Source organism: Perissodus microlepis, chromosome 7 (genome assembly GCF_051167445.1).
Source record: "Perissodus microlepis isolate ML-2025 ecotype Zambia chromosome 7, ASM5116744v1, whole genome shotgun sequence".
Taxonomy (NCBI): domain Eukaryota; kingdom Metazoa; phylum Chordata; class Actinopteri; order Cichliformes; family Cichlidae; genus Perissodus; species Perissodus microlepis.
In genome coordinates this window covers 16,164,172-16,192,012 of record NC_140467.1, presented here as the reverse complement: position 1 = coordinate 16,192,012, position 27,841 = coordinate 16,164,172, and the positions used below count along the sequence as shown (strand labels likewise).

The 27,841-nt window shown below is 41.9% G+C and overlaps 1 protein-coding gene across 3 annotated transcripts in view; it reads left to right on the top strand.

Moving 5' to 3' along the window:
* Positions 1 to 1,293: 1,293 nt before the first annotated feature.
* Positions 1,294 to 27,841, top strand: part of LOC146382855 (cyclin-dependent kinase 17-like) — a 39,267-nt gene continuing 12,719 nt past the window's right edge. Inside the window, exons 1-5 of one of the 3 annotated variants that reach the window (XM_084933818.1) lie at positions 1,294 to 1,670; positions 14,200 to 14,348; positions 20,500 to 20,664; positions 21,346 to 21,479; positions 25,550 to 25,675. In XM_084933818.1, the coding sequence (XP_084789944.1) occupies positions 14,231 to 14,348; positions 20,500 to 20,664; positions 21,346 to 21,479; positions 25,550 to 25,675 (543 nt within the window). In that variant the 5' untranslated portion in view covers positions 1,294 to 1,670; positions 14,200 to 14,230. Of the gene's footprint in view, positions 1,671 to 8,812; positions 9,120 to 14,199; positions 14,349 to 20,496; positions 20,665 to 21,345; positions 21,480 to 25,549; positions 25,676 to 27,841 lie in introns of those variants that run through there. The other 2 variants (XM_084933816.1, XM_084933817.1) reach the window with 2 other exon arrangements.

Sequence of the window (27,841 nt, the reverse complement as noted above, 5' to 3'; positions counted from 1 at the left end):
ATATCAAACAGGAAGAAAGAAAAGCCTTAGCAGATGAGTGAGATACAGGTCAGTGACCACTGGATAAAATAAAGTGTCCATGTGAAAAAAGCAACACTATTCCTAATTATTCCTCTAAATGAAAAAATGGTTGAAATAAAAGCATTTTATTAATGTTGACACCGGCAGCTACGTGCAGTTTGAAAGGTGGGGTTTTTTTTTTTTCTTTTATTGAAGTTACTTAATGCAGGAGCTTCAGTCCTGAGTCAGTGAACCCTTTGAATGTCAATTTAACAGCTGTTTTCTGCGAATTATGATGAAAATTGCAGCAAATAAAAGGAACTTCAGCGACATTATAAACTTTTAATAACTGGTTGAACCTGGTGGAGGATTACTCGCTGAGCTTATCATTTTGTCTGTTTTTTCTCTTAAATAACGCAAGAAACCTGTGGATCAAAAAGAGATGAGCCAGTTGATGGAGGAAACCAAATGGCTATTAGAAAAACCAGCAACAGCAGTTTTTGTTACTGGAATGACTGGGTTACTGAACTTTAGCTTCCCTTTATGCTCACTGTATTTGATTATTGCAGGCGTGTGGAAGGTCTTAATCAAATAAAATATATTTGTCCTTCACATGCTAAACTCCTTTCACTCTTTGTTCCACATTTAATTTGTAGGATCTGGTTTATTCCTGCAGAAGTACATCTATGATCGAGTTTTTCCATTATTTTTAAATAAAGAAATTTGAAATAAGCATCTTTAATGGATTAGGTCAGGGATTTCAAACTCATTTTACAGTATGGGCCACATACAGCTCACTTTGATTTTAAGTATGCAGAACAAGCAAAACTCCTTTTTTTTGTCAGTGTAAAGATGTTTAACATATTTAATCCAACTGATTATAATAAAAAAGTGCAATTAACTTCTGGTAGCTCACTGCTCAGAAAATGTCCCTTCCTCCCCATGGACCTTTTATAAAAAATAAAAATTCTACAGTAGATAGTGAACAAACAGGAACTTTTTGAACTTTAGTTGTTATTGATTATCTATTACTTAATTACAATGATGTTTTATGAATGGCAGTGGCGAAGGTCTTTATCAGTAGGAATTACGCCCTTTTCCAAAGCTGTCCAGTGGACCTGATTGGGTTCTTTCTCGGGCCGATCCGTGGCTCCCGGGCCTTGTATTTGACACCCCCTACTTTAGGTAGCCTGCTATACAAATATTCTCCAGTAGGGGCCGCTGTAGCTCTGCACTGGCCGCCTTTCGGTCTCTCCTGTGCACAACCATCGAGTGTCGCTGTTTCCCCGCTGACACCTCGACAGCACGGCGGTGTGGTGGCAGGCAGGCAGCGTCAGCTGGCAGAGGACACACTCAGATCAACTAGTAATCGCCGTCGTCCCCCGCACTGCTTACGCTCTCCTCGACTGAAAACCCAACGACAGCACTTCCTATTTTCTACCGGGAGAGAAACTTTGAAGCCCATAAACAAGCCATGCCGCTGGACGCGACAGCCCCGCGGATATAAGCGACACTGCGGAGCAGAAAGTATCTACGACCTCACCGAAACCACAAAGAAGAAGAAGCAGTCGGTGCTTTCTTTTTTCACACTCGGAGGGAAAGACGGCATCCGGCCTCAGAAGAAGCTCCGAGGTCGGGGACTCCGGTCGGACCAACGCGAATCGTTTCTGGTGAGAGTCCGCACATTTTCGCTGTGGGGCTAGTTTCTGTGAACTAAACCACGCAGTTAGAGCAAGTTAGAGGCGCACACAGCCTGAACAACGTAGCAATGTTTACTTCACAGCCGCAGTTTGAATGCAGCGTTTGTTGTGTGTGGGCACTTCAGCCTGCCCCATTCACCGGCGAATGGCCACCTTTAACTAAGACAAACAGCGAGAGGAGCTCCGAGCTGGACGATTAACGACTAAACTACCTCTAGAGAGGGTTATAATTTATCCTCGCTGCCACAGAGAGCTGCTGGTTAAATATGAAGTGTCAGCTTTGTTGTCAAATACCACCGAGAGCAGTTGCTCGTCAGTGAACTGTGTGAGGCTGGGGTTGTAAAAAACTGGAGGATTGACTGGCTGCTGTGCATGTATCGTCTTGCACAGTCACTGCCCCACATTTCAGAGATGCCCAGTCTTTCTGCTCCACGCCCCCCACCCTCTCAAACTACCTGAAGCAGGGCGCAGACCGTACTAGTCTCTGAGCTCACTGACAGCCATTACTGACAGCTTTAAGCCGTTTCAGCTGTTGTTGTGTGAAGGCCAAGACAGCAGCAGACAGGAGCCTGCACGGAAAATGGTTGGAGAAACACCACTGCAGTTTGTTTTTTAGGGATCTCACCCTGAAATTGAGCTTCCAGTGGGTTTCTGTGGGGAGTTTACCCGATTGTCATTGTGTAGCAGAGAATAATTGTTTTACAGGGAGACAGCATTGTTACAGCAAAACACCCCCTAAGGCACGTTGATTTCTGTGTGAAAGCACCCAAGTTGTCACCAACCTTACGGAGAGTGTGCTGACTGAGAGTACATGCTAATTCTGTATTGTCAAAGTTAATGCATCAGTCCTGCAAAACCAACCTCACTGTGGGCTTATTTCTGCTGGAAGTAAGAGAAATCCGGGGGATTTACTCTAATTAAGCTTTTTGCAAATGCAATGGAGTTTAAAGCATTTCAGACTGAACTTAGATAATAATAGTCACTTTACTAACAGACCTATCACGGGTGCTTATGGGAATATACCAACTTTTATGTAAAAAGTCAATCAAACTGATGTTTAACACTCATGCTTATGTCAGATTGACTCTGGAAAACAAATAATAACTCAATAAAAGGCAGTTATTTTTTAAATCCATGGGTATGCTCAGCACCTAAAATTAGTCTAATTTGTACAAGTGTATATAGAAATATCTGAAAAATATTCTCGTTGTTGTTTTTTAGCACCTTTGCCAGTAAATTTGCGTATTTCGTGTGTCAGTAGCTGAAACAGCTCACTGTTTCAGTTTTAGATTAACACGAGGAGCCGCTGCTTTCAAAATGGAACTTTATTCAGCACAGTTTTAGAAAAGCAATGTCTGTTTCACTTTCAGGCTTGGCACGCTTCAATATTGAGCAGCCAAAAACATGTGGCTCACATGTGGCCTCAAACTTCCGGGACAAAAAAATGATGATTGAGGTCACTTCTGACTGATTTTAGTGATACCCTGCAAAAAAACAAACAACACAAAAACAGTGATATTCCACACCGTTTACTGATGGCTGCCACTTTCTCAGTTTCCTGTAAGCAGGTTTCACTTTGACAGACTCAAGCTGCCGAGCTTCCTCGAGCCACGGGTGTCTCTGAGGACCTTTCGAAAGTGTGTCTGCTTCGGGTTCGGTGCCCGCAGGAGGTCAGGGAGCTGCTGGAGGACAGTGTGCCCGAGGGTTGGCTTGAAGTGGGGTCGTTCCCTTGGTGAAGGCCGCGGGGATGGTGGCGGCAGAGTAACGTGATCCGCTGTGAAACAGCTGTAGCCACTCGGTGCTGATCCCTTGAGTCCCAGTGCAGATCAGATGATGCTCCAGTATGTGAATGGGTGGGTGTGTGAGAGAGAGCGAGGACTTGAATGCATGGGTTTTCATGCCTTCAGGGCATCAAGTCAATGCTTAAAGTCAATTTAAACTGAAATTCACTGACTTTTTGAGAGAAATTATTTTCGTATCTATTCAGTGTTTTGACTGATGGAAGTAGTCGTTCTTACCGATCTTCTCTGTGTGTTTTACGTGTGTGTGTGTGTGTGTGTGTGTGTGTGAGCTCAGGTTGAAGCAGCAGGTCAAGACAGCTGGCTGAAGGTTAATGTGTCACTGCTCTCTGGGTAGCAGCTGCAGGCACCGCTCCTGTCTATAGATAGCCACGAATACAAACTTTACTTCTTTTCTCCGCTGCGTTAACATAAGAGCTGCGGCGCAGGCATGCAGCCCCAGAAGACAAATGCTGATCCTTTCGAGTTTGACCACTTGTCTGAATCTGGAAGTGCCTGTTAATGCTAAAGACCCCTCTCCCCTCCTCCTCCTTGTCCAGCTTGGAGCCAGTTGGCTGAGAACCTGTGTGAGCTATATCAGTAATACCTTACAGCACATATCTGGGTCATCATCTGTAGCATTCATGTCTGAAACAGGTGAGGGACAAATATTGCCCCCCCTCTTTTTTCTCCCTATCATTCTTGGCAGAACTTCCAGGAGCTGTTTAAACACTTGTTTTCTCTTTATTTGGGTGCACACATGTTCATTCAAAGTACTACTGCAGAAGCGTTGCATATTTGAGATGCATGTGTTCACGGAAAGTTGTGACGGCTTTAACAGAAATCCAAGTGAAAACGCTGCTGTTGGTTTTTTCCCTTGGGGGGGGGGTTATTAGCCAAATCTACCCCCTGCCTCTCGGGCCAATCCAATCTCAGCTTGGTTGTTCTTTCTAATCAGGGGCAGACCGCCGCTCAACACCTAATAAATAACTAAATAAATAAATGTTATTCTCCCTTGTAATTACATTATCACTATTCATTATAGATTAAAGCAGTTTTCAACAATGACAACAAAGAAAAATCTCAACAAAGAAAAGACAAAGAAAAACAGACAGTAGGTAAAATTAATATTTTTTTCCCCCTACAGACAGTTTTTTAGGCTGATGTGCAAGATCACTTAATTCAGAGGCTGAAGGTTCCGATGGGAGACGGAGAAATATTGTTTTGTTATCCTGCAAAACTACTTAAAATTACTTATAATATAGTTATTTCTTTGTTTCCTGCAAAAGCCTGTCTTGTTATCACCTTATTGCAGTGTGCCTGACTTTAAGTATTTTATGTAAATATACTTATTGTAAGTTGAAACAAAATACATTGAAATTCCATGTAATTACATGGGTATTACACCCTTAGGTGTGGGCCGTATTTTAAAGTGTTACCAAAAGTTTACATAATGTCTGGCACTATGGATGACATGCTACTAAATTGGTTATCCTCTGATTCATTTGAGGCAAATTCTTTTCCCTTTAACCTCCTAGGACCTGGCGTCCACATATGTGGACATCACATTTTGGGTTATTTAGACCAAAATACAGAATTTTGCTCTACAAGGGCCTGATATCCACTTACGAGGACATTATACTGCTACTGTTCTATCAAAATTTTAAATGAATATGCTCATATGTGGCTCTCATTTTTCTTAAAAACAAAAATAAGGCAAAAAAAAAAATCTGGTAATTCTTTGTTTTTACATTCATGGGGCCCCAATATGTCCAAATATCAAAGAGAAATTAAAAATGCATGCAGTGGAAGACTTCGGGTCTTAGGAGGTTAATGAGAATTTATCAGTGCTTCGTAATGGTTTGCAAATTATGAAACTACAATACAGCTTCAACACTAGCAGAAAATAATTAGTTGAAAAAGGTATACTGCCTCAAACTACTGCCAAGTTTTGCTCGGCTGCTCTAATACACAACAATTTCTGGTATGTGGGCTGCATGAAATTACTAGAAAGACTTCTAGCTGAGAGTTTGTGTTTGCATTTTGATATGGGTCCTTCAATGAAAAGTCAGTGAGTCACACAAAATTTTACCTCCATACTGTAAATATTTTTTGTGTTGGAGGTTTTGGAAGTACATCAGGGTTTCAGGACTGAAAAACACAATTGAACTCTGCTGCATTCAGATGCTGCATCCAGATCAACTCCAAATGTCACAAGCTAAAGGCAAAAAACACAGTTTTGCACCGTGATCACCCTTGAGAATCAGTACCATGGGATATATCATAGCTTCACTGCACCATTTAATGCCAGGGACAGAAAAATTACATTTTTGCTAAACTTTCAAAGGTCATATCAGCATGTGGGTTAGGGGTCTGGTAAAACCAGGTTTAGCATATGGATGCTCTCACCTTCTAGCTGTGATCGTTTCCTTTTCTTTCGTACCTGAGGAGCTTTCTAATGTTGTTACTTTGTCTCACTCTCAAACACCAAGTGTAAAAACTTAACGAAAATCACGTTGAGCTTTTTTATCTTCCCAGATAAGACTGATTGTATATAAAAACTAATATTGTGATAACCCCATCCTTCTGTCTGGGCTTAATTAGATAGTAGCCAGCTCTCTTTTAATAGCCATGAAAGGCTTTCAGGAGGTGGATGAGTACAGATGGGCAGTGAGGGGGAGGCTGACTGTCACTCTCTCTGATGCTAATGCCTGCCAACAAAAAGACAACAGGTGACTTGAGTCAGCCTCAGATCAGATGAGCCCACTCCATTATGAACAGAAGTGGGTAATAACCACGTACGAACAAAAGGTATCGATGTGTCTAAAGCGTTCAGTAAATTTTTAGTTTCATAATTTGACTCAAGTACAACATGTACTGCGATTACCTGTGCAGTTTTACTGTTTGTGTAAGTAGAAGAAACTTCTTTCTGCTGCTCCCTTTAGATTAAATTATACTCCGATGCGGACACAGACAGCTGGAGACCCGATGGCCGAGTAGGCGTTCTTAAGTTTGCCGCCTGGGGCGCATTTATAGTTGGTGCATTGTAAAGCGTTGATTATACTTTCCACACAAAATTTATGTGACTCGGACCCAAGCAGACTTGTGGACAGTGTTACCCGGGACATCATTCACAAGGGGTTGCCACGTGTTTTGATTGTGTACGTACAACCTCAGAAGGGATCTGTGTCTCCTCCAGGGATTTTCCACTTGTTAGGGGAAAAAATATTCTCTTTTTTTGTTTTTATTTGGTCATCTTTTATTACAATGGAAATGATGCTAGTCTGCTGCCTGCCAGATAAAATCATAATCTTATGATCTCAGTGCCCTGCTTTGAACCAAGCTGGGTCCCCGAGGCTTATCTGTCACATTACATGCTGTCTTTTCATCCCATTCACAAACTGTTATCATGTCCGCTGTGAAAGCTGCTTAGTAAGCACCGGTTTTATTTAAATCGCACACTTAATTTCAGAGTTATTCCCATGATGTACGCGTAATAAGGCCAGTTTTTGTTGTGATTTTATTTAAAATATTTTGCGTTTTCTTCCTTTTTTTTTTTTTTTTTTTTTTTTTTTTACAGCAGCAGGATTGGTGCATAGTTTTTATTCCAAGCTTCTCTGTTCAGCCTTTTAGTCGCTCGTGTGTCTGCATGTGGATGTTGGCTCTTTAGCAAAAGACAAAAAGGTTTTTTGTCTTTTTTTTTTTATTATGGTTTTTTTTGTTGTTGCGTAACTTATGTTGCATTTGTGGGGTAGTTAATACTTTCCTCTGTTTCATCATGGCCCGAATCCAATCCGTCCTCTACACCTGCCCCGTAAACACTTTACTCACTGTTTGTGTATTTGCGTGGAGGGCCCGCCACATTAAGCTGCTCTTCACCAACTAGCATTAAGTGTAGGTGGGTTTTAATCCCTCTAACACAGAATCTGCATTACATCAGGCTCATTAACTGCCTTCTGCGAAGGTGAAGCACCGGTTTTATGTCAAGTATGGGGGCGTTAAAGGATTCCCGGTACTGTGATTGTTTCAGGACTGTCTCAGTAAAGAACAAAGTGGAGAGTGTAGTTACAAATTGAACAAAATTTAAATGAAATAGATGCTTTTTTCCAATAAGTGATGATCTCCTTCACAGCAATGTAAATCCCAGAAGACGGCAGTTACATGTTCTTGTTTCTGTAGGAGAGAGGCAAAGGTGAAAGTATTTCTACACTAACCGCTTAGTTAAGAGACTCTTCAGCAGCTGCAAGTGTGACTCCATATGGAGTAACACTCATCGTGGAGTGGGAGGGTGGTGGTGGAACGAAATTGGGGCCGTGCGTGTCACTCCATTAACCCAGGGAATATCCGAGCAGAGGTGAAACAGAGAGCAGAGCGACAAACAGCAGTTGAACACAATGTTGGACTCAATTTCATCGGCTTAATGCAGTCATGGCGATTTAATATTTATAGTAATTCTAAAGCGGTTTACACTGGTGGTGTTTGTGGTTGTTTGTTTTATTTTTGCTCATGTACAAAAAAATTTCTTGTTAAATTAAACACAAACGGAGAGTGGTAGCTGCGGTTCACACTCATGTTTATTTTAGTATGCCATGTAAATGACGTATAAAATCTAAAATATAATTTTACATGGTTGTTTCTTTTTTCCAAAGTAGCTCATCTTGGCTAAATATGCATACTTGCAAGAAGAAGATTGATGGCAAGAATAAAGTGTCATTTTGGCCTCACCTTTATTTGTTTGTCATCTTTGTCTTTTTCAAAACTTTTATAGCACCTACAGTAATTTCATTGCGTTATTATCAGCTTGACTAACAACCTTGACGTCACTTTATTGGACAAGCTTAAACAGAGTCTGAACAGGTGTCTTTAAGAGCAACCTGAAACACACCTGTCTGCACATCTGTTAAAGTGGCGTCGCCCACATCTTTGAGCCGTGACTGTATCGAAAAAGATGAGTAATGAAATAATTCCCGCGCTAGTATCGAAACGCGATGCACCGACATGCAGTATTGAAGTTAGTTATCCAATGCCTGATTTCTGGCAGCGTTGGCTCACAGAAGGAGCTTAAAGAGGAGCACGCCTGTCACTCAGGCTGCTTTAACCACAGCAGCAGCGTTGAATCTTATAAGATCTGTGGCCTGGTCTCTTGTTCCAACCTGACCTGTCCGTCTGTCAGCCCATCTCAGCTCTTTGGACACGTAGGTGACAATGTGGGACAAGTGTGAAAGCAAGGTGAGGGGAGGTGATGATGTGTGTGTGCCTGATGTATGATGTAAAAAAGGCAAATTTGATGACACATTTTGCCAATTTCAAACACATTTTAGCTTTAAAGCTTCACCTGCTCTGTGTCTGTGTGTGTGTGTGGGTGGGTAGCACGCCTGCCTGGTTGCCATGCTCAGTGCTGCTCAGCTCGACACCACGCACCGCATCACTAGAATAAGCCCACTTTTTACTGTGCACAATGCAACCTTTATATAAGACCCACATAATGGAGCCAACTCCTTCACTCATGTCCTCATTGTCTTGGCCAGGTTGAGAAAAGGCTGCTCTTTAGAAAACCAGGGCTGAGCTCACCCGTGAATCATGCCAGCAGTCACGCTTGTTCTCTGTCGTCTTTTGTGAGGAAGGCTGCCAGGGAAGAGAGGTGGGTGTTTTCTCGGGGGCGCCCCCCGAGCTCCTCAAGGCATTGACCTTAGCTGGTTTACTGAACCCCGTAGGGGTCAGGTAGGGTTTGTGACCTGGCGTTTCCTGTTTGTGTCTGTGGCCCAGACAGCCGTCATCGTATGACAGGGTTGGTGGCTGCATGGTGTGTGTAATGGTTTCGTGTGAAGCGCTTGCCTTGCGTTGCATGGCTGATGTAGGGGTTGGTGGGTTATCACAGCTGGCTCCTGCCTTTGTAAGTGGCTCATGATCAGCACAGCTACGACTGCAAAGGACTGAATCCATATGCGGCGAATGGTATTGTTGCACCACTGCAGCATCTAATGTCCCACTCTCTCTTCTCCCCCTCTACCTGCAACCACGTCATGCTCTTCTGCTCACATGAAAAAGTATAAAGATACAGCCTAGCACACATGTGAAGATGTCAAGAGTCTGTAACATCTCAGGCACATTATGGTAGGATATTTGGATGGGGTGGGGGAGTGTGGGGAGAGGGATCGGAAAATCAGCATGCAGCAGTCTCCTGCGGTGCTCTGCATTTTCAACATGGAAAAAGCAGCGGGGGTTGCCGTGGCAACAAATCCCAAATCAGCACAGAGCGCACACCCCTCTGTTCCACACCCCCCTACCACCCTTGCAGCCGCCTCCTCCTCCTCCCCCTGTCCCCCTCCTCCTCCCTGGCCACCTCTCAGCAGATCGAGAGCTGCGACCTCAGACCGGCCTACTTAGGGGAGCAGGGATCAGGCTCAGACCAGGGATCATGTCCAAAGCTCCACTCTCGATCCCAGAGCAGGAACATGTGCCAACGGATACTGGTGCGCAGCAGACAGTCTTCCCTCTTCTCCTCCCTCTTCGTCTTTATTCTGTTGCTGCCATTTACTTTGTACTCAAACCCCTCAGAAGGTGATTTGTATCCATAGTCTGCTAAGTAGCAGGTTTTGTCATTTAAGAGATGTGCTTCTTCCAATCCCTCTCATATTCAGCACATTCATAAATTAAGAGCGGATTGTGTATATTACCGTGGAACTCAAGACAGATCAAGTACAAAAGCTAAAAGTGAGAGGCCTGTCAGTTTATCCCAACTTGGTGCCACATAATCCTGATTTGAGCTTATCGCAGTGATTGTAATCACAACAAAGGATTTTGGCTGTCTAGAGTAATATCAGAATTAGGGCTGAAAAGATTGTGGTTATTGTTGTTATTGAATAATCTGTGAATTATGTTTTTTTTTCTGCTTAAATCCTTGGTGATTGAGAAGTTCAGAGAACCCAAAGTAGTTTATTTGTTTGTTCTTGTTTTTCAGACAAAGACGGTATTTAAAGGCGAACATATTTTCAGCTCCATAATTTTGTTCTTGGACTCTACCAGAGTAGCTTTTCACATGGCAAAATCATCTTTATTCATCTTATACTGTCTCATCAGTTCATCCATTAACTGAAACAAGCTGATTTAGTGCCTGTTCTTTAAGGCGGACCTCCCTTTAAGACAAACTTGTTCTGATTGGCTGCCCCTACCACTCTCCCTGACATCATTGAACCAAGACTACAAAAAAAGCCTTTAGAGCAGTCTGAAGCCTGAGCTGACTTCATTTGTTTATTATCTTCCACTGTAAGACTTGTGTAAGCCCTTTCAACTCCCCTTTTTAATTTGCAGTGATAAAGAAGCTTGAGCAAGAAAATATTTCACATTTCTGCTTGATTAAACAGCTGAGTCGTTTCATTACTCGCTGAAGAATCTTGATTGTGTTGATATTATTGTTTGTTGATTAAGTAATTGATTAAAAGCTGCTGTAAATTTTCTTTGGAAATCAACTGCAGACAGGACTTTCGCCGATGAGTAATTCACTTCTTATCTCATGCTTCAGCTGTGACGGATAAATAGGCCTTTTTATTAGAGTTACGAGTGCAATTTTTTTGCTTCCCGTCTAGCACGAAGGCTGTGTGTAACTCAGGGTAACGCAGTGAGCTGTTCCGGAGATGACAGACTGCTGCCTGACGTGCAGCTCTTATGACAGCAGATCTGACGTGCTTTCTCTCATCTTGATTCCTGGATTAATTACAATGCTTCTTGCTTAGCATTTTAATTGGGAGTAATCATATATGTACGAGAAAAGCTGCGCAAAATAATTTCATAAAAACATCCACAGTGTGTGTCATATTTGGGTAAAACAGCCAGCTTTCTTTATCCAAGTCTGCACTGACGAGCTCTAAAATATTCAGCTTTTTTGTGGACACTGACATCGAGTTGTTAATTAAATATTGTTGTGAATATGAATATCACACATTAGTGCGATGTAGTCCATTGTGAGCCAAAAGCTCAGGGTTCACACTGTTCTCAATGCTTGGTTTAAGACTGGTACATTTATGTGCCAGTCTTAATTTCATATGATATGCGTTTTTTCACATGCCTCTAATCATTGAACGGACACATCGCCTGCCGTGGGTTTCAAAGGGTTTACACGTCAAATTGTCTGACACAATGCACCGTGACATGCAGCAATTTGTGTTAACCATCGAGTGATCATAATAGACTGTTAAAACAGTTGGGCGGGGCTTTGTGGTTACATTCAGTGACATTAAAGAGAAGCTGTGTCTTTGCAACTTTACTATTTGCTAAGCTTTTCAGTTTAAATAAAATTGCTCCTGGTAGGATGTTGTTTGCAGTCACGCTGCTTCTGTGCTGGTCTTTAACTTTGAGGTAGGAGAGGTTATGTAATAATGACGTGCATTTCCTCACCTGTTGTGACAGTTTGTTTCAAACGCTCTGTCAGACTCTCCAGAGCTTCACTCTGACATTACGTTTAACCTTGGAGCAAATCAGGCAACCTGTTAGCAATTGACTGTATAACCCCGTACCAAATGTAATGTTTATGTTTTGTTTTTCGTTATTTTTAACAACATCCTGACACAAGAGCGAACCACTGTGAACCTATATAAAGGTGCACTTATCAAGAACACTGTTGATATTAATAATAGTAATAGAACCGTGATCTAACATGGAGATACTTTAATCTTAAATTATACTGTAACATGTCAGTGAAAGTGGATATATGCTGGTCATGTCTTCTGTTTGCCAATTAGAGGAATGTTGGATAAAAATAAAGATGCTTATCACTTTAAAACTGATGGATGGATGCTAGCAGATCTTATGAGCTCCGTTTCTAGTTGCTCACCTCAAATTTGAAAAAACTTTAGTTGCTTGAAATTGCTCAGCGTCATTTACTTTCAATGATCTATGGTTTCCTGGACGCTGTGAAATCTTTCCTGTCTAGAGGAAGCTTAAGAAGGCTGATTTAAGGAACTGCAAATCATGTAAAGCTACTATCTTGCAGAACAAGACCAACAATGTGACACTAAAAAAAGGTAAATGCATCCCCTTTAAGAGCCTGTAACCCTCTGTGTATTATCACTTTTTAAAACCAGCTGCTGTTTCACTCGACTTGGAGATGTTGAGCTGTTCAGTTTCAGTTTTGTTTATCTAGCTCCAGTTTGCAGAAACTATCTCAATGCTTTTGGAAAGTAAAGACATTGGAGAAAAAATCCCAAACATCTGAAGTGAGCACTTGGCAATGTTGGGAAGCTTGGTTCTGTAGCAGAACCAAGCTAACAGAGGGGCAGCCATTAGCAGATCAGAGGAAAGAAGACAGAACAGAGCAGCAAAAGATGTTCACAGACAGATTTTTGCTCTTTTTATGTGGAAAACACACAAACACTGCTGTTGTCACCTGTTGTCGTCTTGTTGATTATTGATTTGCAACCTGATCTGCCAGTTTTTCCAGTTTCTTTCCTCCCCGCATCTCAAATGAAAGGATTTCCTCTTTTCTTCATTTCACATTGTTACAGTGTTTTTTTCTTTTCTATTTTCTTTTTTTGCACAAAATGAGCAATTCTTAGGCATCGTCTTGGGCTTTCACATTATAATGTTAGTCATTTTTCACAGTTTTTTCCCATCCCTGTAGGTGGATTTCCTAATACACTTAGTTTTCAGCTGCATGCCTTCTTTGCAACAACTGTATCCTCTTTTGTTTTGTGCACAAAAACAAAGGAAAAGTCTTCATACGAGTCCGAATCGTGGTCCCTCACTGATGAGTCATCATCATTTAAAGGTCAATTGTGGTTTTTAGCCATGTTAGTCCACTTTGTCCTCCAAAGACTACTTTCTACTATTTGGCTCTGGGTAAGTGAGTAAGTTGTGTCTCTGGACAGAATATGGGTTATTAGTTGTATTTCAAGACAAAGGATGTCAATAGGGAGTAGTTGCCAGTCAGGCGAGCCCTCAGGGTTCACGCTCATGTGTTTTCTTGTCTGGCTCTACTCATCAGCATCACAGACACACGCATGTCCTGATCTGCAGACGCAGTGGAGTCATGATATCTGCATTGAAGTCACAGGGAGAGGCTTGTTTGGTATCTCCTCCAGCCAATCAGTCTCAAATATTGCCTGTCTTGATTTGAAATCTTTTTTTCATTTCCTCCCATAAATTGTCTCGCTGCATTTCTCCCTCTCGCTCACACGTATAGGCTCTCACAATCAGTCGCTCTCGCGCACACAATAAATGTGTCTGGAATGTGTGATGTGGACTCGATGCGGCCCAGGCTAGCCCTGTGCCATTCAGCCGCTAATCCCCCCGGTTTAGGATTTGCTTTTACAGTCCTGTGTGCCAGGGACTGTATTCTAAACTCGGCCGTAAGAATCTCTCACCGACTTGTCATGCTTTCCCAGGAGGAGGAATGCAGTGTGGCTGAGTGTGAGCTGAGTCATAATTAACGTCTGTTGATTGGTGTGTTTCATTGTTCGCCCAGTCAGATTCCTGGTGAACTAGTGACATTTTCTTTCTGAATGTGGGATTGTGAAGCATGATGGCAGCCAGACGTTTTTTTTTGTTTTGTTTTAATTGTAATTACAGGCAGTTTACATTGCATTTCCACGAAGCTTAGATAAACAGCTCAGCGATATTGATCTTGTTCCTCTGTGGTTGAAACGAGCTGTAGCTCTCCTTATTCTTGCAGTAAGTGTGTAACACCTGTAATATATATACATTTTTGTTTGGTTTGTCTTCTTCAGGCCTCCCCTTCCTGAGAGCTCTGTGGAGAAGATGAAAAGGTTCCGGCGACGTCTCTCTCAGACTCTTCGAGGGAGTCACACCATCGACGAGTCACTGTCAGAGCTGGCCGAGCAGATAACGATCGAGGAGAACGGCCTGAAGGACAGCGGTGAGGCCTAAAACTCTTAAATCTTATCGCGTCTATCAAGTATACTGCCACTACCAGCACAGCTTGTCACAACTTTACAAATAAAGCGATTCAAGTGGAGGAACCCAGCTTAAGATTTATGTACAAAATGTCAAAAAGTCAGTAAAGTCTGTTTGATGTGATTTATTTCAAACACCAGATTGCCATGCAGAATTTCCAGCACATTTATATAATGAATTGCGTGTCTGAAATGGGATTTAGTGGCTGAATTTTAATGGACTTAATTTGTTTGGCACTTTCATCTAAATCCAAATCCACATTTTTATCTATTGCTGACCCAGAATCTGAAAGTTTAAACTGCTCAAAGTGTAATCTTTAGCTTCAGCTTGGCGTTAGCAAAAGGATGTTACACTGATGATTGAGGTCCTTTTTTTCCTTTTCTTTCTGAATTTGCTCGCTACAACAAACCTGTCGAATAAGTTTTATGTCCATTCAAGACTTTGAATGCCAGTTTTTAAAGGGGCTGGTAATGGTTGGTGGAAGTTGCTCAGATTTGAAATGAATTGTAGGGATGTCTACTCATATAATCATATAAGACCTATAATTTAATAACTGAAATAAAAACATAAGATAAGAGTCACATGAACAAGAGGAGCCTATATAGAATTTAAAGAACTCATCTTGGAAAAGCCAAATGTGTTTGGCACAACACTGCGTTCAGATCATATTTTTGATTACAAAAGCTGTTTAAAAAAAAAAAAAAAAAGGTAGGCATATCCGCCTTCTTGTAAATATAAACTACCTAAACTGCCAAAAACAGCCCATTTACTCAAAAAAGTCCACAAATCCACAATTCTTGCATATTACAACCACCCCTTGTGCATATTTGATTTTAGGGGGAACTGCTCCTTTAATACTGACTGTTCAGACAATAAATGTGAATTTCACAGGAATGACTGAGAACCTTCACAGACACAGGAATGACTTCTTCCACTTCACAGCTCTGTATTGATTGTTGTGCTCAATCTGTCAGTTTATTTTTTACTGTAAAGACACTCTGTTCTTGCTGGCAGACACTGTATTTATTTATTTACCATTCATCTCCATCCTGCTGAAGGTTGTGGCCTTCTAGACGTCAAATAAAAGCCGTGGCACAGCCGCCTATCTCTTCTGATATTTACAAAATCTGCACGGAGCAAGCAAGCCAGGGAGCACGTCTCGGTGTGCTAGCAAGTTGTTGCCATGGTGCTCATGGTCTGGAAACATTTTAGAGTTTCCATGACATTGCCACGGCGACTTGGATGACTTGGTGAAACCAGCGAAGCATCTTGATCCATTTGCTGCCCCCCACTTTTTTTTTCTTTTTATCTTTTTGCTCCTCTTCTTCTCTTTTCAGCACCCCTCCACCCTTTCTCCCCCCTTTTCCCTTTTCAATCAATCAGATCGTCTAAGCTCCCACAAAGCCCCTCCCCTCCCCCCATCGCCTTCTGAGAACTAACTAGGCTTTGTAAAGAGCTTTTTGTGCAGCGACTAACACCAAGTTTGGCCAGAGTGTTCTGTGCTTGTTGAGTGGGGACAGAGAACTATGATGTGTGTGTGTGCGTGTGCGTTCCTGTGTGTGCCTGCTTGCGTGTGGGGGATTTTAGCAGCCTGTGTAACAGCAAGTAGGGTAGAGAGGAGACAGAATGGAGTAGCCAGATGAGATTTGATCTGAACTCTCTGATTGGGGAAAGCGTTGTGGTCCTGATCTGATTATGTAACACTCATAACTGAGGCCAGCGGCAGCAGCAGCTGCCCAGCGATAAGGGAGAGGTGGTATAAGGGCCGGGATAATACATGCCTGCTAAATCACATATATGATGTCAGTCTGTCATGATGTGCCAAAACCCCCCCCAACAACAACAAAAAAGAAAGATAATCATGGTTGTAATACATATGTAACATGCCATTTTCCGAATTTTCAGCGACTGTGTTGGCGTAGTAAAATCTGTTTTTATAGCCCAACGAGACCTGAACACCCACAGCAGTCTGAATCGGCCTCGAAAAGGCAGCTTGAATCTTGTAAGCTTAATTTTGGCAATGGGATTTACGTCAGAAAAATTCACTGAGAATCTGTTGGATCTGGAAACTGGAAACCAGACAACTGGTGAGCTAATATTGTTGAGGCTGGTGGTGATGATATGCAGGCTGGTAATGACTACGCTGTTATTCCTGGCCAGAGTGGGACTTTAAGAGGGGGTACTTTAAAAAAGCAGACATGTACAACTCAGAAAGTATGTGGAGGTTGTGACCAGTTAAAAAGTAATTCAGAAACTGTTGAACAGAATCATTAGCAATCTCGCTCAGCTATAATCAGGACAATCTGTAGCATTTTGCTGTTATTTAAGTAAAATGTCAAAATGTAAAATACCCCCCCCACACACACAAATTACAAATTTGTTAGTTTTGACTTCTTCTCCTCCTTATCAGCGCTTATGATGCAATATTATCCTGGTGGCGACACCTTTAGGAGAATACTGCAGCGAGTTCTTGCGCTGTAATGCCAGGTATAAATGGCTGCATATGTGTGATGACGACGTGGCAGTGAGCGATGTGACCATTGCAGAGGGTATATTGGCAGCTTAAGGAAGAGCCCAGACATCATTTGGGGAGAGCTGATTCCAACACTTGTTTCTGCAGTCGTATTCTTTCCGTCACTTCCCAGAGTTTGTGACCATTGGTGAGACTAGTAACGTAGACTGACGGGTAAATCGACAGCTTTGCTGTTACGTGCACATTTCTCTTTAGTGTTGCGGTTGCTGTACAGACCAGTACAGCATCAACAACACTGAAGAAGATGCTGCACCAGTCCGGCGATCTCCATTTGCCATTCCCTCCTTCCCTCACTCATGAACAAAACCCCAAGTGTTCAGTCCGCCATTTATGACTGAAAACTGTCCTCAGACTTGGAGGTGCTCATGCCAGTTGCTTCAGACTCAGTTATAAACCGACCCAGTGCGAGATGGGAGTCGTCTTTTGGTGAAGCTAACAGAACCACATCAAAAAGCAAGATGAAATCCTCTGACCACAGAACCTGACACCCTCCACCTATGATTGTGTCTAAAAATTAAATCCATAAAAATTATGAGCACATTTGGTGACAAAGGGATGCTCTGGCAGTCTGACTGGAAACAGGTCTGATTTATGTGAAACGAGCTCCCACTGTGGTTGTACAAGAACCAAACAGTGAGTTCAATACTCCGTCCTCCTCAAGCCCCTTTTGTGGGTCAATAAAACACTTTAAAATTCATTGGGGAAACTCCCCCACACCTCAAGAAGGTAAAGATCTGGTTCAATGTCCTGTTGCCAGGATGAAATCCCCCAACTCCTTATTCTCTGCAGTATTCCTAGACCTTCCCAGGTGCTGGAGAGGAGAATCCCTCCTTTGGTCTAACCATGTTTTCAGATGCGTTCTTGTCTATAAACGCTCAACGATTTGTTGTAGGAGAGAGTGCAGCATGGATAGAGCGTGCAGGAGGCAGCCCATAGTACAACCACTTGTTTGGTGTGACTTTACTGGACCATTACCCACCGCAAATTAGCAATGAGCGTTTGACTCTAGCTAAAAGCACTTTTGTTAGTTCCCTAAATTTTCTCTATACAGGAAAACTTTGCCTACTATTAACTTGCTTTTGTGTGGGTTTTGTTTCTGTTTTTTTTTTTTGTTTTTTTTAAACAAAATGGATCTACTCTTGATAAACCAGGTAATCCACTCTGTGTTCAAAGGCTGATGATGTTAATGGCTTTACCAAACAAGGTCATGACAAACAGCAGTGGACTGTAAAACCCAAGCCCTTGCATTACGGGTCCTAAACACATACAAACACTTTTCTGCCTGACAGTTGTTTTTTGTTTGTTTGTTTGTTTTTGCAGGGACATAAACTAATCTATCTAATCAATAATCATTATTCTTGGGAAGTAATTATCTCCTCTGTAACTGTTGACTTATGTCTTGTCCTTGTCCTGTCTGCTCTTTTTGCATACATGGGCCTCTGTCTGAGTTTTGACTTCTGCTCATCTTCTCTTGGGTGTTCTTTTCTCCTCATTGTCATATTTGGTGTTTTGCTGGGTGCTAGATCTTCCAGATATTAAATCATTCAACTCTGTCAGCTCTAGTCGTGCTTTTGGACAAAAGCTGTTCATTGTCAGTGGTAGATCCTTTCTACAAGCCAAACTCACACACCTTAGACCAGGGTTGGGGAATCCAGGCCTCAAGGGCCGGTGTCCTGCAGGTTTTAGATCTCACCCTGGGTCAACACACCTGAATAAAATGATCAGTTCATTACCAGGCCTCTGGAGAACTTCAGGACATATTGAGGAGGTCATTTAGCCATTTAAATCAGCTGTGTTGGATCAAGGACACATCTAAAACCTGCAGGACACCGGCCCCCGAATTCCCCACCCCTGCCTTAGACTGTCAGGCATTTGTTTACAGACTTTCACACACTTTTGATTATTTACAGTACAGGGGTTACACTGATTAAGAAAACATTGCTGCTCTCTTGGCTATGTGTACAATTAGGTAACCCGAAGTTCATTGGGAAGATGTGATACTCAAATATCAAAACAGATTAAGGTTCAATTTAATTCACTGGGTTTTTTTTTTGTGTTTTTTTTTTTTAATTTACAGTGTAGAACCTAATTGTATATCAACCCAGCAGTTTAATTTTTATTGGTCACCTTGATACAAAGCCTAACAATACAGTGTGTATATAAAAGATGGAAGGTGACACCAAGTGGTTTGGTAATTATAAGGAAAGTATCAAAGAGGCACATTTTGAGGCCTTAATATAAAAGTTTTGGCTGCAGCCATGTAGAATTTCTTTCTGATTTAGAAGTTACTTTGATGAATCAAAGGGTGGACTACTAATTTATCAACTATTGGTAGCAAGGCTGGTTAACAAGCTGTATCCTTGAATTGTACTGCTGCAGCACAGAGACACAAAATAAGTGCTAAGAACGCACTAATAAAGTAACAGAAGTCAAATAAGCACAAATACCTGGAATGGTCTGCACCACTCAGCAAGCCGTAATATCAGTCAGTTTATTAAAATGCTACAGAAGGCAGGAAACACACACACACACACACACACACACACACACACACACACACACACACACACACACACACACACACACACACAGTGAAGAGGCCCAGTTTAATAACTGACAGAAGAGGATGCTTACCAGACTCTGAGTGGCTCCAGCTGCCTCAGTCAGTGCAGCCATGCTCAGTTATCCAGGTGGATGAGTTATAAAACCTGGAGTTGTTATGAAAGTTGAAACTATCATTTTTTTTTCTTCTGTAAATGTAATCAAATTGACCATTAACTATGTCCTTTTGGAGGGAGCCTCAAGTGGCACTTAGAGGAACTGCAGTTTTTGTCATTTTGCGGGGGTTTCATTTTTAATCTCTGGAGGTTGCCCCTTGGTTAATTCCAAATTTGAAGCCTTGACCTTCCCTCTATAATGCCACTGTCTTCTTTTTATTAGAACCAGGAGTATGAGAGCGGTAAAGTGCTAAGTTAGTTGGTAATACTAGTGTTATAGCTTAGCGAGGCACATCACCAAAACTAAAGTAGACTTCTTGGATGGTCTGTAGCATCCAGCGTGTTCTGATATTTGTTAGATAATACCACTCAAAAAGACTTAAATGCCACAAAACGCTGTTGATGGGTAAGATTCAGGGACTTGAATAAGCAGAGGTGCCGTCTAGCAGACGGGTAGTGCCTCCTCTGTGTCAGTATCTAGCTGTTAGTAAGTAGTCGTGATCCTCATAATGCAGATTTTGAGCTTAATAACATTTAGAAAGGTGAAAACAACCCATCCGCCACCCAGTTTTTATAAGAACTGGCTGTTATGTAGTGACGCAATCAGCAAGATAAATCATCCGACACATACGATTGTCAGAGTACCTCAGGATGAATTTATCATTGGATTGCTTTGAAGTGCATTAATCACATATTGGCCATGATGAGTCTTGTTCACATTAATACCACTTTCTTTCAGCGCCATGACTACAATGTTTTGTTTTGGGTTTTTTTTATTTTGTTCGCATCTGTTGATATGTGCTTGTATACTGTGTGTCCTGTCATCATCAAAAAAACACAACAAACTCTTTCTTCTCCAGCAGAGCCCATTGTGAGGAACGGCCGTCCTCCATCAGCCCACAGTGTCCACTCATTTCTTCACCAGTACACAGGCTCTTTTAAAAAGCCGCCGCTCAGACGGCCTCAGAGCGTCATCGGAGGAGGACTAGGCTCTCTCATGGTCATGCCTCGCAATGGTAGTCGCCTTGGTGAGTCACGCCTAACCTGCTGTCAAATTTAATATTTGACTTTTATTTTTCTGGCTTGAAATGAAGAAATAGCCAACGATTTCTTTTGTGACCATACGTGGAAGATGTTGAGCTGCTGCTGGGCCTAAATTCCTTGTCATACCCATTTCTGTCGAGGGAACTGTATCACGCATGTGCTCAAAGAAATCATTGCTTTAAGCAAAGATGCACTTCAATTTATCCACTTTTGTGGCCGCATTTTTGTCCTTTTTGCAAAGAAATATAACTAAAAATAACGACTCTGAAAACCAAGTTTGCTGTCAACTTGGATTTTCAGTCCAGATACAAATTCAAAATATGAATAAAACCCCTGGAGGGAATGAAAATGCTGCAATAGTGTATGTATGAGAGCAGAGTTTTCTCAGGCGTGGCTAAATTACTCCGTTTGTCTCATAAAGCCTGTGGCACTGAAATAAAATCTAAGTCAAACTCATTAAGAATATTTACCTCTTGTATATCGTCTGTCTGATACAGCCAGTAGCTTGATAAGAAAAGAGGGAGTCATAAAAGTGTCTGAGAGAGTGTTTTTCTTTCCTGTTGAAGTCATTACCTGGTGTTGCGCCCTGCCCTGTTTTTACAGACCTGCTCCATTTGTCAACCCCCCCGTGCTCTCTGTAAACTTTTCTCTTCGCTCATCTCCAGATATCGTCCACGAGAACCTAAAGATGGGGTCAGACGGAGAGAGCGACCAGGCATCCGGGACTTCCTCTGATGAGGTGCAGTCACCCACGGGTGTTTGTCTGAGGAACAGAGGGAACAGACGCATCTCTGCGGAGGTGAGATTTGGCTCTGTGTTTTCAGGCCGTCGTTGTCCTCGTGTAGCCTCTCTGCTTTGCAAAGTGTGGATATATTGTAGTGTGAGTCACTGCAGGGCCTACACTTAACTCAGTGGGACGATTGACTGTGTTGCCACACATCTCCTCACCTGGTGTGATGGTTCAAATTCCACTTTGTTAATAAGCGTGCGCTGCGATGACTTCACTGATAAATGACAATAGACTTATCTGTAAGACGCGAATGTGAGCTCCGTGCTGTAACTCGGCGTGGGTGTATTTGTGCAGTGTGTCATATACACACACTGCACAAAAACACACACACAAGTCCTCGGCTCCTGTTGCAATGTGAGCAGCGCACACATAATGTTCAGACTGATTTCATGTAATGTTCTTCTGAAGTTGGTTTTGAAATCTACTTTAAAGAATCTTTTATTCGTCAGCACATCCACCCACCCAAAATCCCCTCTGATTTACTTCCTCTTTCTCAAACACACAGAGCCAGACATGGGCAGTTCGATTGCGTTTCTCCGGTGGTTACATAATCTCAACACATTACAGAAAGACATCTCACTGTAATTGCTTTTATCTAAAAGGCATTCCATTTTCCCACAAGTATTTTTTGGATCCAGGGCGTTTATTTCTGCACATATTAACAACAGTAATTCTTTTCTATTTCATTGATTTATATTTTTGTTCCTACATGAACATGATTCCAAAATAGTTTCCTTTATTAAAGCTGTATGTTCAAAGCCAACAAGAAGAATCTGTGGCATGAATCTGTTTCACATACTGTAGATTACAGAGATGGACACAGAGTACCTGTGCAACAATAACAACTAATAAACACAAATGTGTGTTTGTGTTTGCGCCCCCTGTTTTGTGTTCTCATGGATCATTATGATGTCACATGGAGGTGCCCTACCAACCTGTTGGTCAAACAATCTATTTGCTAGGTGCAGCCAATCAGAAGAAAGTTAGCCTTATCTCTTCCCCACATAGAGACAACATTTGACAACCTCTTCTGTACTCAATAACCATGACCATTTGAAAAGGTTCCAAGTTTTTCCAAGGGTAGCTGGATAGGCCGAGGCCAGCCTCACTACCTTCTGATGCACACCTTTTTGTAATTTTGTTCTAACAGCAGGCCTGAAATATGACGCAAAGAGCTCAGTTCAGAAAAGAGGGTGAAGCGTTAGTCCTGGTAGGCTTTCAACGGGTAAAGAGTCGAGGGAGGGTGAAGGAAGCTAAAACACCTTGCCTTATTAAACATTCAAAACTGGTCTAGCAGAGGCAAAGAATATAGCTGTGGAGCCAAAGATGGGCGCATTAAGTCTGCTTTAAATAAAAAACAACTTGTTATGTATGTTTAGCTTTGAAAAATGTGGTCTCTTATATCAGAGGACTAAAAATTAGAGGCAGTTTTCACAAATTCTTTTTGAATGGAGAGAATTAAGTGTTACTTGGTCTTTAATAGTGTTGCATTCAGAGCTTTAAAGCTTTTATTAGTCCAGTTTAACTTATTGTAGATTTACTTTTACTGAGAAAATAGAATTCATTACGACAAAACAAATGTTACTTTGACTCAAGCACGCTGCTACTATATCAAACTTTGCAAAACTCATTTATTCCAGTGATCCGCAGATATCTGTATTAATTCATATCTGCAAGGAAATGGTGACGGCTTGTCATCATCATCATAGAGAGGTTTCTCAAACAGCTGTTTAAAGTTTTATTCTTTACATATAAGCAGAGGTAACATGTCATTTTACTGTTTCAATCAATATCTGACCCGATCCCTCCCAAAACCAATAATTGGTCCCTTTAGCCCAACGTAAGCTCTACCAATAGGACTTCAGGCCGTGCAGCTGACATAAAGTAATGCAACGAGCCGCCCACTTTCCCCCTGAACTGTGGCAGGAGTTACTTCATAACATCGCCATTCTCAACTCAAATTATATAAAAAAAAGCATGACAGGAAAATAGATTCATATCCATCCATAGTTTTCATTTCCTTTTTCTGCATCACTGTTTTAGACATTTTTTCACCTTCTGTCTGTCTTTCTTTTTCATAGACTTATTTTTTCTTTGTATTAACACAAAATATAAAATAAAATGCAAGAAAAGACTTTCCAGTTTTACATAAAAGGAGTCAAAGGAGAGGAAAGAAAGAAACTGTAAGGAAAAGGGCTTCCTTATAGTCTGGTGTGTTTTTATAGGTACAGTTGATGCCACTGAACCACATGTTTTCACACTACCTGCTGGGTGGAAGGAAAAGTTCTGATTGAACAACACACACTTTCCTCCTTCTGTTTATTGGTTGCTTTGATTGCAACCCCTGTGGGAGTTTACAAGCAGATAGCAGCATCTGCACAGACAAACCAAGCATGCAAACCTGCACGAGTAGAGGGGAAAAAATGCTTGGGGTTTAGTTAAGCTGCATTTGAGGCTGCCCACACAGAGAGATGATACATCACCTCTTGCTGCTTTTTTTGAGCGTGTCTGCAAGCAGTACACCTCACACTTCCTGTGACTGTTTCACAGCCAGATAAAGTTTTTAGTTTTTTGGACACGCTCACAGTTCTACTTGCAGCTTCTGTCAGCCCAGCAAATCCAGTGTACTGTTTGAATGAACAGAGTGATTGACTGCAGGCTTGTTGTTGATGAAGTGACCCAACAGTGAAATCAGTGTGCGGCCTTGTTCTTTGTCCCCTCTGTGCCTCTGTGACACTTGGAGAAGGGACGGCAGAGCAGAAAAAATAGGAGGAGGAGCGAGGACGTCCCTTTGGGCTGGTCAGGTAGCGGATTGTTCTCCTCGGACTGCAGTGGAAGCAGTGCCATTTTGGGATTACATCACGAGGATTACTGTAATACGGTCCAGATGGGCCCCTGTTGTAACAGATTAGGACGAGTTGATTGGACAAACTGGAGGGGGGTGGAGGGGTTGCAAAGGTTAGGTGATGGATGGCATCACTTACTCTGAGGACAAGCCACCAATCCTGGCCCTGCACACTGAAACCACAGAGCAGCAAAGCGAAATCTAATGTATATTCTTAAACAAATAAAGACAAGCAGAGTTCCTGTTATGCTGATATGTGCAGAATGCTTTTGTTTTCTCTTTTTGAGAATCCAGAGCTGTGGTGTCTTTACTTAATGTTTTTGTGAACAGTTAAAGCTAAAACAATAAGCAAACCTTCGTGCCTCTTTATTGCCTTGAAATGAATGTTTTTATGAGTTTGTATTTAGTTTGTACGCACACAAAACGATAGAGATGCCGAATCTGCACCAGAATGTCAACTTTCTCCAAGTTTTAATGAAGACTACACTTCCTGGAAGCTGATCACATGGCTAAATGTGTTTGCTGTTAACAAACACAGAGCAGAAAGCTGACTCACAGTCACCGTTTAACGCAAAGGCTGAAAGTCACCGATCCTTCCAGAAGTCGGTCAATTTCAGTTTACGGGTTTATGAGCTTGTCTCTGAACTTGTGTTGAAATTTGAAAAAGGTTGAGGTTGCGTTTTGCTTTTTTGTGCGTGTTGGCTAAGATGGAGGGAGGAAGCAGTGGGGTGTCCGGTGTTACCTCAGAGGGAGTGGAAGTAGATTTACAGAGAGAAACGTGGGATTAATAGTAATCTAACAAATAGAGGAAATGCATGATGGGAAGAATCCAGGTGTTAGATTTTAACTGTTTGATTGTATTATGTGTGTTTGAGTGATGTTTATATAAAGAATCATTAGAATCATGCTTTGTGTGCTTGTTTTACTTTTTTAAAAAGACTTACCCTGAGCTCTTAAGGGCTCCACATACGGCCTTTACCATGAACACAAGTCTAAAACTGTAACTGTGTGGCTGCACACGCACGTACCACACTGGCTCCTCTGTTAACCGGTGAGGCCTAAAGTACACCCACAGATTCTGCTTGTTTACGTTGGGTTTCTGCCATTTTGTTTCCAATCAGAGGTATTTATTCAGAGATTATGTTGTTTGCTAAGGGTTTGTTTGTTTATTCATTCAGGTTGATATACCAACTTTTTTTTTTTTTTTAAATTGAGTTTTCTTGTTTTTGTGTAGGACCTGAACAAACGTTTGTCCCTGCCAGCTGACATCCGGATACCTGACGGTTACCTGGAGAAGTTTCAAATGAGCAGCCCACCCTTCGACCAGCCGCTGAGCCGACGCTCCCGCAGAGCATCACTGGTGAGAAAAACAAGAGGGATTAGAGGGGAAGAAGTAAGAGAGAAGGTGCTGAAAAGACACGGGAGACAATTGCAAGTTGTCAGAGTGGAGACAAGTGCAGAGTGATACTGTAAACAGGAAGTCGGCCTATTGCACATGTCCTTCACCTTGAAGCTGGACTTGCAGGGGTCACATTATTGGCTAATATACTCTCCTAATTTTTGGAATTTGGTTGAGAAAAACTACGACAAAGTAGTTAAAAGTAAAATGTGCATTTAGTTCATTTATTTAGTCATTGAAGTCATTGCAAGCCCAGGAATCTGGGCCAAGATGGAAACACAGAGAAATTCCCTGTGTGGTTCACTGGAAGGCAGGTTTATTCTTGCTGTAGTCGTCCTTGTGTGTGGTGCAAGCCAGAAGTGATGGCACAACTACTGGCTTGTTGTGCATCTCCCAAGTTTTGTAACCTGTCGGGCACATCGTGGGCGGTGAGGTTGGGCTGGAGGCACAAATCCGTGAGCGGGTCAGTCCCTGTGAGCTTTTCAAAGCCACATCAATGCAGTGCATTTCCATATGGCACAGAGAGCAACCGCTGCTGGAAATGATTACATGCTCATCATCATTTAGGCGAACAGGAGAAGGTGAGACAAGCACACCTGAAGTGTGAGTATACACTCACCAACCACTTTATTGGGTACATCTGTCTAGTACAGGGTTTGGCCCTCTTTTGCCTTCAGAACTACCTTAATTGTTTGTGGCACTGATTAAACAAGGTGCTGGAACATTCTTCAGAGGCATTGGTCCATATTGACATGATAGCATCACATCATGATAGCATGTCTGCAGATTTGTCAGCTACATCCATGATACGAATCTCCCGTTCCATTACATTAAGGTGATCTATTAGTGACTGTGACATAAACTGAACTTTTGACGCAAGGTAGAATTGATCCACGCTTTAATGTTTTTGCACCAAATTGTGACACCACCATCCAAACGTCAGCGCAACCGTTAAGACTCATTAGACCAGACGAGGTTTTTACAACTTTTCTTGGCCATTTAATGAAAATTGTAGTCTCAGTTTTCTGTTCTTAGCTGACAGGAGTGGACCTGGTGCGGTCTTCTGCTGCTGCAGCCAGCCTGCTTCAAGGTTCCACTTGTTGTGCGCTTCTTTGTACCTCAGTTGAATTAACTTGAGTAACTGTTGCTTTCCTACCAGCTCAAAGCAGTCTGGCCATTCTCCTCTGACCTCTGGCATCAACATGGTTTTCCTCCCAGAAAACTGCTGCTTACTGAATATTTTCTCTCTTTCAGACTGTTCTCTGTAAGCCCAGAGATCGTTGTGCAGGAAAATCCCAGCTGGCATTTTTCAGCTTTCAGTTTCTGAAATGCCCACACCAGCTCATCTGGCACCAACAACCACATTCAGAGTCATTTAAATCACCTTTATTTCCCCTTTTGATGCTTAGTTTGATCTTCAACAAGTCATCCTATACATGTCTACATGCACTGAATTGCTGATATGTGATTGGCTTAATAGATAACATTCAGTTGACCATGTGTGACCATGACTGCATATCTGTTGTATAGCGAGTGCATCAACCATAACCGCAGCTTCAGTGGCCATGCTGCCACAGTGACCACACTAGCTCATGACCCCTTGAGGATGGGTCTTGAATAAGTGATCTGTTCATGTCACCCGAATAACCACGACACCATAAACTCAATAAATAATTAATTTCCCCAAAAGTATTCATTAATTAATGTTGTTGGTGTTAGCAGTGTGTCAGTTTTGTAAGTACAACATTCTGTGTCACAGATCGTTAAAGATCTCCTTATTGATTTTTACATTATTGGGAGTTTTTAGTAGTAAATTCTAAAAAGCAGAGCCATATTTGCTTCAGGGTTCATCATATAGCATTTTGCAGATAAAACTGTAATAACATTAAAAACTAAATTCTTTCTTTTGGCAAAAGCTACAGTGAACAAAAACACAAACCAAAAACTTCTAATAACTCCAGACTATTCTTATTTAAGCCTCGGCGCTCTGTGTGGGTTTTAAAGTGAGGAGTGCTAATTTGAGAATCAGGGGTGGACCAGAATGAGAGAAATGGAAGCAGAGCAAGAGTCAGGAAGTGGCTGCACATGGATAAAGATAGCTCTGAGGGTAATGTTTTATTTAAATGC